The following is an 18363-nucleotide window of genomic DNA, read 5'->3' on the forward strand; positions in this document are numbered from 1 at the left end:
GAACGTTATTGAATATTTATGATAACAACATCCTAAACATTGATTCTCTACTTAGTTTGACAAGTTTATTCGACCTGTAATATAACTTTTTGAAGTTTTCGTCCGACGTTCGCCTGGATCTGCGCGAGCGTTTGGATATGTGTACTATACGTGCTAACAAACGTAGCTACTTGGACATAAATAATGGACATTATCGAACAAAACAACAATTTATTGTGGAACTAGGATTCCTGGGAGTGCATTCTGAGGAAGATCATCAAAGGTAAGGAAATATTTATGATGTAATTTCGTATTTCTGTTGACTCCAACATGGCAGAGAAATGTTGTTTATATCTGAGCGCCGTCTCAGATTATTGCATGGTTTGCTTTTTCCATAAAGTTTTTTTTAAATCTGACACAGCGGTTGCATTAAGAACAAGTGTATCTTTAATTCTATGTAAAACATGTATCTTTCATCAAAGTTTATGATGAGTATTTCTGTTATTTGATGTGGCTCTCTGCAATTTCTCTGGATATTTTGGAGGCATTTCTGAACATGGCGCCAATGTAAACTGAGATCTTTGGATATAAATATGCACATTATCGAACAAAACATACATGTATTGTGTAACATGATGTCCTATGAGTGTCATCTGATGAAGATCATCAAAGGTTAGTGATTAATTTTATCTCTATTTCTGCTTTTTGTGACTCCTATCTTTGGCTGGGAAAATGGCTGTGTTTTTCTGTCGCTCTGTACTGACCTAACATAAATATTTTGGTTTGCTTTCGCCGTAAATCCTTTTTGAAATCAGACATGTTGGCTGGATTCACAACAAGTGTAGCTTTAATTTGGTGTCTTTCATGTGTGATTTCATGAAAGTTTGATTTTTATAGTAATTTATTTGAATATGGCGCTCTGCATTTTCTCTGGCTTTTGGCCAAGTGAGACAGTAGCGTCCCGCCTAAACTCAGATTTTTGGATATAAATATGAACTTTACTGAACAAAACATACATGTATTGTGTAACATGAAGTCCTATGAGTGTCATCTGATGAAGATCATCAAAGGTTAGTGATTCATTTTATCTCTATTTCTGCTTTTTGTTACTCCTGTCTTTGGCTGGAAAAATGGCTGTGTTTTTCTGTGGCTATGTACTGACCTAACATAATTGTTTGGTGTGCTTTCGCCGTAAATTCTTTTTGAAATCAGACATGTTGGCTGGATTCACAACAAGTGTAGCTTTAATTTGGTGTCTTTCATGTGTGATTTCATGAAAGATTGATTTTTATAGTAATTTATTTGAATTTGGCGCTCTGCATTTTTACTGACTTTTGGCCAAGTGGGATGCTAACATATCCCAGAGAAGTTAAGGTCATTCTTGCAGGGACATGTGGTGTGGGAGAGCCATTGTCTTTACATTATACCACTCAGAGGGGGGTATGTGTTGTAGGTGTCTCCCACACTACCTCCGGAGTTAGGCTGGGAGATATCTCTTAAAGAGAGATTTAAATCTAGATCTGTCTCTTTAAGATGGCCGCATGCTTCGTGCATATATTATGATGACAATTAGAGATATTTTTTTCGTTTTGGTTTTTGGTTTTTCCTCGGTTCACGCACACAAATAATGTTCTTGAGGCAAGCTGAAGTTCGGAGCCGAAGCTTACGCCACTTCGTCGGTCATTGGTCAACAGTAGAGATTCTTGAAGTGTTTGTTGTCATTCAACAAGAGACGACTCGTTTTCATGCACATTGTTTTACTTGAGAAATACTACACCACACATCTTAGATGTAAAATTGTGTGACTAAAATCTCCTCAGCAAAAACGTCAAAATGAATGACACATTTCTTGAGTTATCTTAGATTTATTCTGACTACTTTGAGGAAGTGTATACTAAATTTTTCAAAAGTTATCCGGATATCGTCTTTTGAATAGGATTAAATGCATATAAATAGAATTAATAGAATGGACGAATCATTGACTTGAATGGGGACTCCCGTTCAATTCATTCTATTTCTATGCATTTAATCCTATCCGATAGCCGAAATCTGGATAAATAGACCACTTTTGAAAGACTAGGACCAGAAGGTCAGACTGTAATCTAAAATAACCTCATCCCCCAGTGAGACAGGCTAAGTGTAATTCATTCACAAACGACTGAATGCATTAATCAGAAGCATAGCAAGGCTTCACACAGGTGATCTTAATACACTGAATGAATCACTCAGAACAGAGGCAACAAACACAACACAGCACATTTCAATAACACATCAAGTGTGTGAGAATGGACGAGAGAGGTGGGGAAACTGGGAAACTGTTCATGCATCTCCGACTGATAACTGATCAATAGTGGTTTGGCGCCTGTTGTTTCCTATATAGAGGTGTGGGAAGGGGCAGACTGATGGGGCACAGGGGACAGAGAGCGTGTGTGTACTGCATGTAGGGTAGTGTAGTGTAGGGTGTGTGTAGGGTGGTGTCTGTTGGGTCATTTTGTGCCAAAACAAACCCCAGTGGGATTCTGACAGGGTAGGCTCAGCCAGATAAATACTTGTACGTCATCTCAGGAGTAAATGTGTGTTTGAAAGGCAGCCAGCACAGAAGGAAGTTAGAAAGACTACAGAGAGGAAGAGCCAGGACTGGAGTGGACAGCAGTTTTACCTTAGGAAAAGACTGCAGGTACGGTCAGATAATAATACACTTTTATACAACGGGTGGGTCTAATCGTGAATGCTGATTAGTTAAAACCGCATTCCAGCCGGTGTCTATTCCACAAGTTACCACTGGCTAAATCTATGACGATAAAATGCCTATTTACTCTGTTCCATCTGACTGCGCAATCCACAGTCTCGTCAACCCAGCCAGGCAATTTATAAACTTGATCTCCACTATAAAAAGTATCTAGACATTATCTCACATGTATTTTAAACTAACATTTAGTTTTCAACAGCGGAGATTTGTATAAACCTTGCTGTCTGTCCGACATTTGTAACATTGTTAATGTTTCAATATTCAAAATCGATCTCCAGCTGTCCCATGGTAATGAATGTGTCGGGAGTTGGGATATAAACAAAGAACTATCAATAGAAAACAGGTAAAACAAAATGAAATGCAGCTAGTTTGCAATCTTTCCAGCTTCAGTTTGAAGTGATTGTGTTAGCTGTGTCCAAATAAATGTCACTAGAAAACAGCTTAAACAAATGCAAATGCAGCTACTTTGCTGTTATTCTGGCTGTTGACATGACTAAGTTAGCCGTAGTTGGCAAATTAGCAAACAAGAGATAAAAACGTTACAAGCTAGTATGGTAATGAAACATTTACAACGAACAACTGGGTCGCGTCTATAGATACAGAACAAAAAGACTGAATGACTGGCAAACGAACCGATAGAACAAATGACCAGCCAGCTTGGGTAGCAACCCTAGATTTACTGTATGTCTGGACTATATCTTGTGGAAGGATGAAATAGTATGAATAAATTCATCTAAATAACGTTTTAATTAAAATACAGTGCATTCAGAAAGTATTCAGACCCCTTGAATTTTTCCAAAAAGGATTAAATAAACAATTTTCCTCATCAATCTACACAAAATACCCCATAATGACAAAGCGAGAACAGCTTTTATTTTTTTTTGCAAAACAGAAATACCTTATTTACATAACTATTCACACCCTTTGCTATGAGACTCGACATTGAGCTCAGGTGCATCCTGTTTCCATTGATAATCCTTTAGATGTTTCTACAACTTGATTGGAGTCCACCTGGACATGATTTGGAAAGGCACATACTTGTCTATATAAGGTCCCAAAGTTGACAGTGCATGTCAGAGCAAAAACCAAGCCATAAGATCGAAGGAATTGTCCGTAGAGCTCCGAGACAGGATTGTGTCAAGGCACAGATCTGAGGAAGGGTACCAAGCCAGAGCATCTCTGGAGAGACCTGAAAATAGCTGTGCAGCGACACTTCACACCCAACCTTACAGAGCTTGAGAGGATCTGTAGAGAAGAACGGGAGAAACTCCCCAAATACAGGTGTGAGCTTGTAGTGTCATACCCAAGAAAACTTAATAAACAAGAAAACTCAAGGCTGTAATAGTTGCCAAAGGTGCTTCAACAAAGTACTGAGTAAAGGGTCTGAATACTTATGTAAATGTATTTTAATTGTATTTTTAGCTAAAGAAGAAACCTGTTTTTTCTTCGTCATTATGGGGTATTGTGTGTAGATTGATGTAAAAATGTCATCCATTTTAGAATAAGGCTGTAATTTAACAAAATGTGGAAAAAGTAAAGGGGTCTGAATACTTTCCGAATGTAAATCATTATTTGAATATGTTGGTAACCCGGTGTATAAAAGTGATAATGCCCTCGAAGCCGGTGTTTGGAGGATATATTGGCACAGTCTGCCGGCCTTCAACATCGTCTCGGGCATTATAACTTAAATAACACATGGCACTTAGTTTCTATTCAAAGCCAATTACAGTATGGCGAGTGCATGCAATTTTTAGCATGTGTATACGATCCCAACGGGAATTTAACCCACGACACCACACAGGATCACAGGTATAAAGTGTTATGACAGGACAGAATAACCTTCTTAGCAGTCTTAGGAGTGAAGGGGGGAGGGAGGAGAGTGAAGGGGGGAGTGAAAGGGGGTAGAGTGGAGTGAAGGAGTGAGGAGGGGCCCTACATGTACTGTGGCCTACATGTACATGGAAACAATGTTTCACTGGCTGACCCGTCAGTAATGCAGGGTAGAAAGTCCAAGACGCTCACTACAGCTGAGAAAGTAACAGGGCAGATAACTGCCAGCAACATGACTACCAACTAATTCTGATTCATATCAGACATAGGCATCAAACCTTAATGACAAGTTCCAGCCTAGAGCTTTCTTTAAACATTTCTTGGAGGTGGATCATCTTGGATGAACAGGACAATGATAGCAGCATCATATTTCTTCATAGTCCACTCTAAATGCACTGCTTCATCTAGGTGTAATAATGACAAGAGAAATAGAATACTTGTCTATGTTGAGGGGTATGAGTTTCTCTGGTTGACTATGGTCTATACACTCTTTGAAAAGAATCTAGAATCTAAAAGGGTTCTTTGGTTGTCCCCATAGGAGAACCCTTTGAAGAACAGTGTTTGGTTCCAGGTGGAACCCTTTCGGTTCCAGGTGCATGGAACCTAAAATAGTTCTACCTGGAATGAAAAAGGGCTCTACCTGGAACCAAAAATGGCTGTCCTATGGAGAATCCCTTTGGAACCCTTTTATCTTTAAGCGCGTAGCATACACACTAACAATGCTTCTTTCCCTGATCTCTTTCTGAACTACAGTATGCTAAATGCAAAGCAGATCACTAATCACAGAACTCATTTACCAATTACATACAAATTAGATTGTATGAATAAATAAATGGAACATGGATAAATAAGAGAAGGCTTTTTCATAATTTTGATAATATCCCTAAATTATTCTTCAACAGTATCCCCCTGGAAACCAGATGATGAAAAGGATTGATGTTTTCCACCTGCTGTTTCTGAATAAGAAGAGAGCTAGGGACGGACAGATGGTAAAATCTACCCCGCCATGCAGAATTAACAATCAATACACAAGACAAGCAAACAACAAGAACAGCTCCAACGTATACATGGACCTAAAGTTGGGAATTTGAACCACACAATTGTATCTTTAACAAAATCATTTAAATTACTATGTATCCTCTATTTTACCAGGGAAGTCACATTGACATTGACATCCTCTTTTCAAGTGAGCCCTGACTGGATATGCAGGGCAGATACAGATGGTTCAATCCATTTTCTAGTGCTGTTGATGGTTGCTTTTTAAAGTCAGGTGTTGTTAATACTGTATTATAAACCCTGTAGTGTAGTAACCTATTCACCTCCATCTAGGCCTACCTGTCTACACATCTTTATATTCAAAATTGCAATGTTAACAACCGATCATAATATAGTCACAAAACCACTACTTTCACACTCTGGGCTTCCCTCCCTCATAAAGAGGAATCTGATAACGATGCATAATAAGGTGATTGAATATGCTGCCCCCCTCTCTCTCCCATTCCCCCTCCCTCGTGCTCTCCCTCCCTCTCTCTCTCTCTGTCTCTCTCTCGCTCATTCTCCCTCTCCGTCTCTCTCTCTGCATCTCTCGCTCGCTTCCTCTAACACCTCTCTCTCTCTATCTCTGCAAATGTATTGATTAGTATGTATAGCGGACGATTTAAGGGCTCCTGACCAATTCTGCTGTTGTGTGTGTTTCTGATCTTTTATTGTACATAATGTTTCCGCCATTGTTTCCTATGACTGAAAAGAGCTTCTGGACATCAGAACAGCGATCACTAACCTCGATTTAGTTGAAGAATTCTACTTCAATGACTCGGCCGCACAGGACATACTGCTCATCTGGGACCAGCCCCTAATCCACGACACGCGGAAGAGGAAAAGACGGAGATACATGGGGGCAACCTGATGAAACTACGTAGGCGAGTAAATAAACCTCCTCTACCTCTGTTCTATTGGCGAATGTGCAATCATTGGAGAACAAACTAGACGAGCACCGTTCGAGATTATGCTTCACGGAGTCGTGGCTGAACGAGGACAGAGCGGCAGCGGCTTGTAAACTCAAGGGCGGGGGTGTATGTATCTTTGTTAACAACAGCTGGTGCAAGATCTCTAATATTAAGGAAGTCTCGAGGTATTGAACACCTAAGTTAGAATATTGCATGATAAGCTGTAGACCATACTATTTACCAAGAGTAGACCATACTATTTACCACTCAACAAGCTAAATAGGGCCATAAACCAACAAGAACATGCTCATCAGAGGTAGCGCTCCTAGTGGCCAGTGATTTTAATGCAGGAAAATTGAAATCGGTTTTACCTAATTTCTACCAGCATGTCACCTGTGCAACTTGAGGGAAACAAACTCTAGATGACCTTTACCCCACACAAAGAGACGCATACAAAGCTCTCCCTCGCCCTCCATTTGGGAAATCTGACCATAACTATACCCTCCTGATTCCGGCTTACAAGCAAAAACTCAAACAGGAAGTACACTCTAAGAACAAAGGGTTATTCGGCTATCCCCATAGGATAACACTTTTTTGGTTCCTGGTAGAACCCTTTTTGTCTCCAGATAGAACTATTTTGGGTTCTATGTAGAACCCTTTAGGGAAGGGGTTCTACCTGGAACCAAAAGGGTTCTATTTGGAACCAAAAAGGGTTCTTCAAAGGGTTCTCCTATGAGGATAGCCAAAGAACCCGGTTGGGTTCTAGATAGCAAAAAAAAAATCTGGGTACCAGTGACACGCTCAATTCAGAAGTGGTCGAATGAAGCGGATGTTAAGCTACAGGACTGTTTTGCTATTCATCCAATGGCATTGAGGAGTTCAACACGTCAGTCCCCGGCTTCATTAATAAGTGCATCGATGACATCATCCCCATAGTGACCGTTATACATATCACAACCAGAAGCAACGGATTAAAGGCAATATCCGCACTGAGCTAAAGGCTAGAGCTGCCACTTTCAAGGAAAGGGACACTAATCCAGCCACTTATAAGAAATCTTGCTACGCCCTCTGACGAACCATCAAATAGGCAAAGCGTCAATACAGGACTAAGATCAAATCCTACTACGCCGGCTCTGACTCTTGTCGGGTGTGGCAGGGCTTGCAAACTATCACGGATTGCAAAGGAAAACCCAGCCACGAGCTGCCTAGTGACACGAGACTAGACGAGCGAAATGCCTTCTATGCTCACTTCGAGTCAAGCAACACTGAACCATGCGTGAGAGCACCAGCTGTTTCGGACGACTATGTGATCACGCTCTCTGTAGCCGATGTGAGTAACACCTTTAAACAGGTTAACAGACAGATTACCAGGACGTGTACTCAGAGCATGCGCTGACCAGCTGGCAAGTGTCTTCACTGACATTTTCAACCTCTCCCTGACCCAGTCTGTAATTTCTTCTTTTCTGAGGGATAGGTTTCTACCAAGAACCGTTTTGATCAGAATAACTGCTTTTTGGAAGACACAGGTTCTTTGTAAGGCAACGGGTTCAACCTAGAACCTTTAACATCCTAAGAACCGTTTTTGGAAGAAAGGGTTCTTTGATGATTCTTTGGAAGGCAAGAAGCCTTCTACAATGAACCATATATCATATTTCCCAGCATTCTCTATTGTTTGTTTTACTATAATATCTGTATTTGTGCATGTATATTGACTGGTTGATACATTTTATGCTACACAAAGATAAATAACATACCGTTTTCTAAACTAATCCAACTGTTAGTGATTGGATTTATTGCACCCGTTACAGAGATGGTTATTCCAGTTTAGATGATTGAGGTAGTCTCAGTATTCAAATCTTCCTTACTATGGCAGTCTTTCTGAATGCAGGTTGCGGGTGATTAAAACATTCCACTTGTTGGATATCGTAACTGGATGGATTCCAATAGGAATTACACAGCACTTTGCAAGCCACCATAATGTGACTTGCAGGCCTGATGTGACCTGTAAACCAGGAGATTTCTAACACCCCTGTGTTAGGGTATAAGCTGTCCCTCAAAGAAAGGCCTTATGCTATATGTAATTACATTTTAAAGACTAATAAGGCTGGTGGAACCGTTTATAGAGGGTTCTAGGGAGAACACTCCAAAGATAAAATGGTTCTAACACCTTCATTAAGTTTGCTGACGACACGACGATGTCAGGTCTGATCAACGATGACGATGAGACAGCCTACAGGGTGGTGCCAGGACAACAACCTCTCCCTCAACGTCAGCACGCCAAAAGAGCTGATTGTGGACTAGAGGTCGACCGATTATGATTTTTCAGCGCCGGTACCGATACCGATTATTGGAGGACCAAAAACAGCTGATACCGATTAATCGGACGATTTTTATATATATATTTGTAATAATGACAATTACAACAATACTGGAATAACACTTTTATTTTAACTTAATATTATACTGTACATGAATAAAATCAATTTAGTCTCAAATAAATAATGAAACATGTTCAATTTGGTTTAAATAATGCCAAAACACAGTGTTGGAGAAGAAAGTAAAAGTGCAATATATGCTATGTAAAAAAGCTAACGTTTAAGTTCCTTGCTCAGAACATGAGAACATATGAAAGCTGGTGGTTCCTTAGAGTCTTCAATATTCCCAGTTAAGAAGTTAGGTTGTAGTTATTATAGGAATTATAGGACTATTTCTCTCTATACCATTTGTATTTTATATACCTTTGACTATTGGATGTTCTTATAAGCACTATAGTATTGCCAGCCTAATCTCGGGAGTTGATAGGCTTGAAGTCATAAACAGCGCTGTGCTTCAAGCATTGCGAAGAGCTCCTGGCAAACGCAGGAAAGTGCTGTTTGAATGAATGCTTATGAGCCTGCTGCTGCCTACCACCGCTCAGTCAGACTGCTCTATCAAATATCAAATCATAGACTTATTTATAATATAATAAACACACAGAAATACGACCCTTAGGTCATTATTATGGTCAAATCTGGAAACTATCATTTCGAAAACAAAACGTTTATTCTTTCAGTGAAATACGGAACCGTTCCGTATTTTATCAAACGGGTGGCAACCCTAAGTCTAAATATGTAGGCTTAAAAAAATATACTTCTGTGTATTGATTTTAAGAAAGGCATTGATGTTTATGGTTAGGTACATTCATGCAACGATTGTGCTTTTGTTAAATCATCACCCGTTTGGCGAAGTAGGCTGTAATTCGATAATAAATTAACAGGCACCGCATTGATTATATGCAACGCAGGACAAGCTAGTTAACCTAGTAATATCATCAACCATGTGTAGTTAACTAGTGATTATGTGAAGATTTATTGTTTTTTATAAGATAAGTTTAATGCTAGCTACCAACTTACCTTGGCTCCTTGCTGCACTCGTGTAACAGGTGGTCAGCCTGCCGCGCAGTTTCCTCGTGGAATGCAATGTAATCGGCCATAATCGGCGTCCAAAAATGCAGATTACCGATTGTTATGAAAACTTAAAATCGGCCCTAATTAATCGGCCATCCACATTAATGAAGAAACATATTCTATTCTTATTTACAATAAAAGTGACTCCAAAATGACACAATAGATTTTTTACCATTAATATTAACAAACAGCAAATACATCCTACAGATGTGTAGAGTCACAAGCTTGATGTAGTCATTGCATGCTATGAGTATGGGACCAAATACTTACATTTTTACTACTTTAACACACATATAAGTGAATTTGTCCCAATACTTTTGTTCCCCTAAAATGGGGGGGATTATTTACAAAAAGTGTTGACATTTCTAAAAAGTTCACCCGATATGTATAAAAATAGCCTTAAATTAAAGCTGACAGTCTGCATTTCAATCATTTGCTGGAGTACAGAGCCCAAAAAATGTAATAAATTGTCAATACCTTTGGAGCTCACTGTATGTCCTTTGATCATAAATGTGTATGTTTATGTGTGGTCTGACAAGCAATAGTAGTGTTTCTCAGTGGGGAAATATTGGATGGTATTGGACGGTAATATATGTCTGCATTACTATACAATATTATCAGCATAAACAGGGACATAGAAACCAGGATATCCCTCATCCATCAGGTATAATAAGTCTTTGGGTTAATGATTAATAAAATATAATATAAAATGTTTATTTTTCCTAGAGGGAATTAGTCACTGGCCAATGTGGACTAGCAGAACACAGGCAATGTTTGAAATAATCTGTTTAAGAATGGCATTCAGTCCATTAAGTCTGTATTTTTTAGCGTCAAATTGCAGGTGAGCTTGCACTTGGATTAGTCATTGTAATAATTTAATTTGGGGGGTGCTTATATTTGTCCAGTTACACACTTGTGGGTGGACACTTGTACAAGAGTGTAATGGATATGTGTTTCATTGCAAATCCCAACTCCCCCTGAGACACCTGCTGGGAGTGGGGTCATGGCCAGGTTCACCATATCCCAACTCCCCCTGAGACACCTGCTGGGAGTGGGGTCATGGCCAGGTTCACCATATCCCAACTCCCCCTGAGACACCTGCTGGGAGTGGGGTCATGGCCAGGTTCACCATATCCCAACTCCCCCTGAGACACCTGCTGGGAGTGGGGTAATGGCCAGGTTCACCAAATCCCAACTCCCCCTGAGACACCTGCTGGGAGTGGGGTCATGGCCAGGTTCACCATATCCCAACTCCCCCTGACACACCTGCTGGGAGTGGGGTCATGGCCAGGTTCACCATATCCCAACTCCCCCTGAGACACCTGCTGGGAGTGGGGTCATGGCCAGGTTCACCATATCCCAACTACCCCTGAGACACCTGCTGGGAGTGGGGTCATGGCCAGGTTCACCATATCCCAACTACCCCTGAGACACCTGCTGGGAGTGGGGTCATGGCCAGGTTCACCATTGTCCAGCGCGCATGGAGCGATTGGGGTTAAGTGCCTTGCTCAAGGGCACAATGACAGATTTGTGTGTGTGGGTATGTGGGCACGTGCGCATGTGTGTTACTTGATAGTTGATAATGCAACCGAACTGACAACAGTGAACTAGGCTAGGTCAACCAACTGAAACCAGACCCGGGTACCTTTTGTCTTTTCTATGATATGTCCAGGCCAGGCAGTGCTGCTGAAATGTGATGCATTATCATCAAATTAACGTAACATCCCAGGCAGCCTCCAGGTAAACAACGCACTGCGGAGACCGAGTCTGCATCCCAAATGGAACCCTATTCCCTATACAGTAAACTACTTTTGACCAGAGCCTCAAATGTAGTGCACTATATAAGGAATAGGTTGCTATTTGGGATGCAACCAGACTGACTGACTGCCCTACTAATTGAAAGGGAAATCATGAGCCAGGGATGGAGCTGATATATAGGCATTGTGGGGTTATTATCTCCTTCTGCTGAGAACACACACAGGATCAGGGCCCCCCTGTCCATTTTATGATAGCCATAATGATCTGAAAGGCTAAACTGATCCTACATCAGCACTCCTACTCTGAGAGTGCACAGCGCAGAGCAGAGGATCAGACCATGAAAGGCCATCAAATCCCTGCATTGTCAATGACCATTATCAACGTTGTCTCAGGAATCGTCTCAGGAATCCCCTAGTCGTGCCGCGGCACGATATCGATCCCCCGATTTTCTATTCAGAAGACACACGGTGTGGGCTGGAGCTCACCAATACCGCATTACCACAACAGGAAGCGGAGGAGGAGCACACATTCACCCACAGACATTAAGCCACATCTTGCTGATCAGTGGTCCATGATCCACGTCCTCACAGGGATACAGTGATCTGAGCTGCATCTTAGTAAGGAAGTCTTGCATGGCGAAGGTTAACTTAACCTATGCAACATGCAACATCAGCGTTTTAGACAACAGAATGTTTATCCAAAGTAGTTTCTGATAAATGGCTCTTGACTAAAGGTAGCAGAAACAACGTCTTTGACACCCCCCACTAACTGCTTCCATTTTAAAACAACAAATGTGGAGTCAAAGAAATTCATGTCGGATCTTAGTGTGATATTGTTGCAACATGAATCATATCACACGGCGGCTTAAGAGAGGGTCTTTCAAAGGGTCAGTGGGCACGGTGAGGTTTGTTTAACAGGAAATAATTAATGTTTGCAGCCCAATAGAGGGGTGAAGGGGCTAGTCTAAAGAATGCCACCCCCCCTTTAAACCCCGGGTCTAGAGAACAAAACAAAGACCATATGTCATAGTGCTGCTTCATGAATAAATCCTAGAAGGAAAATCCCGGGCCAGGGTCAAAGTCATTAGAGCTAACCGACTTCATGAATGAAACACATATTCGGAGGGATAACTCAAACTCTATGCAATCCAAATCATTTGGTCACTGTGTGTAATTTCTCCTTGGTTGAAGACATTTAAAATGCAATAAAAAAACTGTGAAAATACCCTCTGCCGGTATCTGTGCAACACTGGTTAGATTAAAGAATGATTGCCCACCCCAGTAAGCAAAGTATTGTAAAGTTTATCAGGTTGCATGACACCTATTCAATTACAGGAGACTCAAGACTGACAAAATGGCATTCAAGAATCTTTACAAACAGAACACAAAAAATACCTCACAAAAACTTGTTTCATTAAATTAACAGCAAAAAGAATATAAAGCAAAATTCCTCTGCGGTCATCAAAAACATAAAATCATACATTCACTAATTAAACATAATTACACTGAATCTGCAGCATCACATCTGTTTTATAAAACAGATACCTATGTCAAATCTGTCTTTTTTTTTTTTTAAATGTAACATTTATTTAACTAGGCAAGTCAGTTGAGAACAAATTCTTATTTACAATGACGGCCTACAACGGCGAAACCCTGATGACGCTGGGCCAATTGTGCGCCACCCTATGGAACTCCCAATCACAGCCGGTTGTGACACAGCCTGGATATAAACACATATCTATGTCAACTCCGATATAAACACATATCTATGTCAACTCCGATATAAACACATATCTATGTCAACTCCGTTATAAACACATATCTATGTCAACTCCATAATAAACACATATCTATGTCAACTCCGTTATAAACACAAATCTATGTCAACTCCGTTATAAACACATATCTATGTCAACTCCGTTATAAACACAAATCTATGTCAACTCCGTTATAAACACATATCTATGTCAACTCCGTTATAAACACAAATCTATGTCAACTCCGTTATAAACACAAATCTATGTCAACTCCGTTATAAACACATATCTATGTCAACCCCGTTACAAAATATGGAATATAAGACAGTCTGCGTAAATGCAGCATCTGTTGCATTATTAAAAACATGACAGTGCAAAGACCAGAGCTAAACATAAATGATTTAACACATCAAAAACCACCACACCAGACTTTCCTCTCAGTCTCTGCTTTGAAGCCTAGCATTGAAATAATACAAATGTCCTATTACGACACTATAATAGTAATACAATAAGTAAAAAAAACTATCTGCAACAGTTTTGTGTGACAGTAGAACACATAACAGGCAGCCTTAAGGCGTCTGTCTGTATACTTCACAACCGAAACAGTTCGGCAGAGTTTGTGCATATATTATGACTACATTTTGTGGCGTTTTTGTTCGTTTTGGACTTCGGCTATGGTTTTTACAGCTGTTCGGGTACACAAAATGTTTTCTGGAGGCAAGCCGAAGTTCGGAGACGAAGTCCACGCCCCTTCTTCGGTGATTGGTCAACAGTAGAAATTCTTCAATAAAGTCTTTGTTGTCATTCAACGGGAGACGACTTGTTTTCATGCACATTTTTTTATAGAAAAATACTGCACCAAACATCTTAGTTAGATGTAAAATTGCACGACTAAGATCTCTTCGGCAAAAACTGCAAAATTTATGACAGATTTCTTGTGTTATCTTAGATTAATTATGACTATTTTGAGGAATAGGAATCGTTTTTCAAGCGAAGGTCTTTTAAGGGAGGATGCAAGCACACTCCTTCAGTTCGACTAGCCGAGTTCGGCTAGTCACCAGCCGAACTGAAACATGCTGACGCCTTTAAGCCTTATCAACAAAAAGAGCATAAACTGAGAATATGAATGAATATGAAATCTTTGCCATACCTGCAGTTAGGTGGTGGATCTAGAGTGATCTCAGCGAGCTCCTTCTGGATTCTGTGGAAGAGAAATGAGAAATGTGTTGAAGCTGTGAGAAGAGGGCTGTGAGAGGAGAATGTACAGCACTACACTGGAGGGATGAACAATACACACACTAAAAACACTATGAAGTCAACAGACTTGTTTCTATCGTGGTCTTTGCTGTCAGAGAGAGAGAGAAATGAGAGAGGAAAAGAGAAGCTGTGAGAAGAGAGTTTACAGCACTAGACTAGAGATTTACACTGCCCTCTACCAGCGATGCTCTAACTGCACGCCCCCCCCCCCCCCTCCCTCTCCGCTCAGCACAGCTAACATGGCTGCTTCCTCTTTGTTCTCCCAGGCAGAACCCGAAGCCCAGAACAGCAAAACTTTCTCTCCTTCGTTACTCCCTGTCCATTTACCCCAACACAACCCTCTCACCCCCAGCACAAAGCTAGCCCCCTCACCTACCATCCCGCCGCTCATCCACTCATTCCAGTCACTTTTAGCACAAAATATTTTATTTTAAAGCTTATATGCAAATGAGGTAGAGAGGGAGAGGGAGGGGGGAGGACCTTGGGTATATTTGACAGGGCCTTTAAACAGAGAGCTGCGTAGAGTGCTGTTACTAAAGCATTATTAACGGTGTGTAAGGGAGAAAAGGGGAGGATTTTGACATACTTGCCACTCAATACATTTGTATTCTCATCTACTGTTAGTACTTGATACATTTTTTAAGACTATTGTGTAGACAAGTCAGTTTCTTTTTGAAGCTCAGATAAAATTGCATCCAACTGCTTTATATTTATTAGTTGGACGTTAAAGTGATCATTCTCCTCTTACCAACACTAAATATAGTTGCATAGGCCTAATAAGAGGAATAGGACATTTGTCATAAAAATACTTTTGACCATTTTCTCCCCAAACTTAGAAACAGTTTTCTACAACCAAACAAACACAGGTTGCAACACAGGAAAGACATCAACTGTGAGTGTGAAAACACCTATTTTACAATACTCAACCATCACAAGTATGTGAACTCAAAACAATTTATCCTCAGATACGCTAAGTTAGATGTGAACAAGTAATATTAAGTCCTGCTCTGCTCCTGTAGCCTAACTTGACAAACTATGCATATCCAGCGACAATAGACCAAGTAACCAAATAAAGGCATTACTATGATAATGTAGTTGCATGGCTGTAGTTTTTAACAATCTTATTTGGCACAGGAATAAAAATATTTCAAAAAATAAATATCGCTCCTTTGTGTCTCAAAGGATTAAAGCATTATAAATGAACCATAAATCATTCATTAGGCTACTCAGTTTAGCAGAAGGATCATGTAGACTACAGTATCCCTAATTGTAAGAATACAGTGATTATGATAATGAAGCCATTACCTTTTAGCACTAGTGGACAACTTGGCGGTAGTCTTACTGGATAATTTGGTGGGTTTCTTCTGTTGCTGAGGAGGTGTGGGGGGCTGCTGTTTCCTCTCCTCTGCCTCCTCCGGCTCCGGCACCGCCGGGTCTCTCTGGTCCGCATCAGAACTACCACTGCTGGTGCTTGGACTCTCATCATCTGACCGCCCCTGTCTTTCACTGGACATTTTGATTCCCCCTAAAAACGAAAGACAGAAAAGTTAGCAAACTGATCAATGCAATATAGGCTAGCATCTATAGACCTATAGTCTTTCACTGGACATATATTTCCCCATAAAGAAGAAAAGATAGACACTTATTAAGTGGATCTATCAATGGGATACATACATACAGAGAGAGAGATGCTGCTCATCAGACAGGTAGGTTATCATACCTCAACTTTACATCATTCTCTGGACTGGTAGACCCCTATGTGGGTTGGTCTTTGGTTCGTAGCCTACATTAGTATTCATTTCTCAGAGTCTGTGTCCTGCTGTCGACTTACATGGTTGGATGTTGAACATTACCGTCTATTCATCAAAAGTTGTTTATAAACAATAGCTATAGACTATTTATAAATAAAATCCACTAGAGTACTTAATTAAAAATCCTGTCATTTTGAAGGACAAACGATGTTCACGATGTTTCCATAATGGTCACACCACACGCCTATAGCAAGCTAGATGGTTAGATAAGGAGCACCAAATCATTCCATTAGCTCGGTCCAATTGGCTTTGAATAATCCCCCCCACAGAACCATAACACGAGTGCAAATATTGTTAGGCTACATTATCGCAGCTCATTTGTAGCCTTGTCGTTAATAAAAGCAGGCTCGGATTCAATCATTGTGACTACTGACTAACGTTACTAGGCTACCTTCGTTTTGTGGTGAGATTCCCGAAGGCTTTATCTGTCAAAAGCCAAGCAATAGGGGAAAACAACACAGAACACTCAAACAGCATACAGTCACCAGCGCACGAATATTGGTTGGGAGAATGCGAATGAAGAGCTGCAGGGAAAACAGAATTGCACCTATTTGCAGTAAGGGGGGCTCGCAAGGCATGCAGGCGAGCTAAATAAAACACAGCATGTTTCTCTCACTTTAGGAGAGCATTCATCGTATATACCCGACGACTAAGAGCATATTGATTATAAGTCATTTGACGCATTCTAAGGAACGATAAATGGTTCGAATCCGACCTTAGAATCCTTTGTAGAACGGAGAGGTTTGTTATGGTAGGAGACACTCCAGTATCAGCATGGTGTACCAACTGATGCATGAAGTCAGTTCCCGAGCAAGCTCCCTCTAACACGACAGCGCTGAAAACACCAATAAAGGACGATCTTTCTCCGCCTAACCTAGACTCTCCCGGATCATTGGAGCTTCTTCTTTACCTTTGGCGTGGTCTCGTCTTGATCTGAGACGGGTAGGAGCGTTAAAAATCCGGTGGAAATGGAGCCGGGAAGACGACGAGCTCCGGCCAAGCTGTGGACATTGGAGAATCGGAAGGAAAGGAGACGCTGCAGTACTGGCTTGGAATCCAGGTGGCGCTGGATAGCGAGTGAGTCAATCGTTGCTTTGGGTCCATTGAGTCAAGGGGTTCGTTTTCACTCTCGCTTCCAAATGATGGTCATGGAGCAAACGGCACGAAATCAACTGGCTGTCACTTCTTGCAGTCCTCTGATATTCGTTTGAGTAAGGGAGCACATGTAGGACTATTGCTGTTTTGGAGATTCGAAACAGCAGAGGGGAATTACATAACACAGGATTGAACAAGGCTTGGTATGTTACTATTTGTATGTTACTACTATACATTGTAAATAAACAAGGCTGTAATAGTATATCTTTGGAAAAAGTTGAAAGTTGCCAAATACTTGTCAATTTATTACATATATAATAGGCCTATAACCTAATGTAATTGTGTTCTATCTTGGAACATGCATCTATTTTACATGAAATGTTAATAATTAATAGAATATAGTAAGTATCATCATAGAATTCATTTAAAATGTTCATCATAATTGGAGAATTGATTTTATTTGAAGTGGCATTTGAATAGGCTACTGTAGGTGCAGTTCTATTGATTGTTTACAGCACTTTATCATTGACCCATTCATTCAGAGGCAAAGGAAGCACATATGTTATCTGTGTGATATAGTAAACTATTGCTGGGTCTTGAACAGGCTCTGTCTCCGAGGCCAGGTCACACAGTTGTAGTTTGAGGTATGTCAAGGTTGAGGGCAGAAGCATGAAAGAATAGCCAACAACCTCAAACATTGGAATTGATTTGTGAATACCTCTCTGCACTACACACA

General features: G+C 40.6%; 1 protein-coding gene across 2 annotated transcripts in view; it reads right to left on the bottom strand.

Moving 5' to 3' along the window:
- LOC139538880 (ubiquitin-conjugating enzyme E2 E3) overlaps positions 1-17573 on the bottom strand; it is a 62779-nt gene extending 45206 nt beyond the window's left edge. Inside the window, exons 1-3 of one of the 2 annotated variants that reach the window (XM_071341401.1) lie at positions 17443-17573; positions 16027-16246; positions 14615-14665 (exon numbers count right to left, since the gene is read on the bottom strand). In XM_071341401.1, the coding sequence (XP_071197502.1) occupies positions 14615-14665; positions 16027-16235 (260 nt within the window). In that variant the 5' untranslated portion in view covers positions 16236-16246; positions 17443-17573. Of the gene's footprint in view, positions 1-14614; positions 14666-16026; positions 16247-17247 lie in introns of both variants that reach the window. The other variant, XM_071341402.1, reaches the window with a different exon arrangement.
- Between the last annotated feature and the right edge of the window lie 790 nt (positions 17574-18363).

This window comes from Salvelinus alpinus, chromosome 14 (assembly GCF_045679555.1).
Source record: "Salvelinus alpinus chromosome 14, SLU_Salpinus.1, whole genome shotgun sequence".
Classification (NCBI taxonomy): Eukaryota; Metazoa; Chordata; class Actinopteri; order Salmoniformes; family Salmonidae; genus Salvelinus; species Salvelinus alpinus.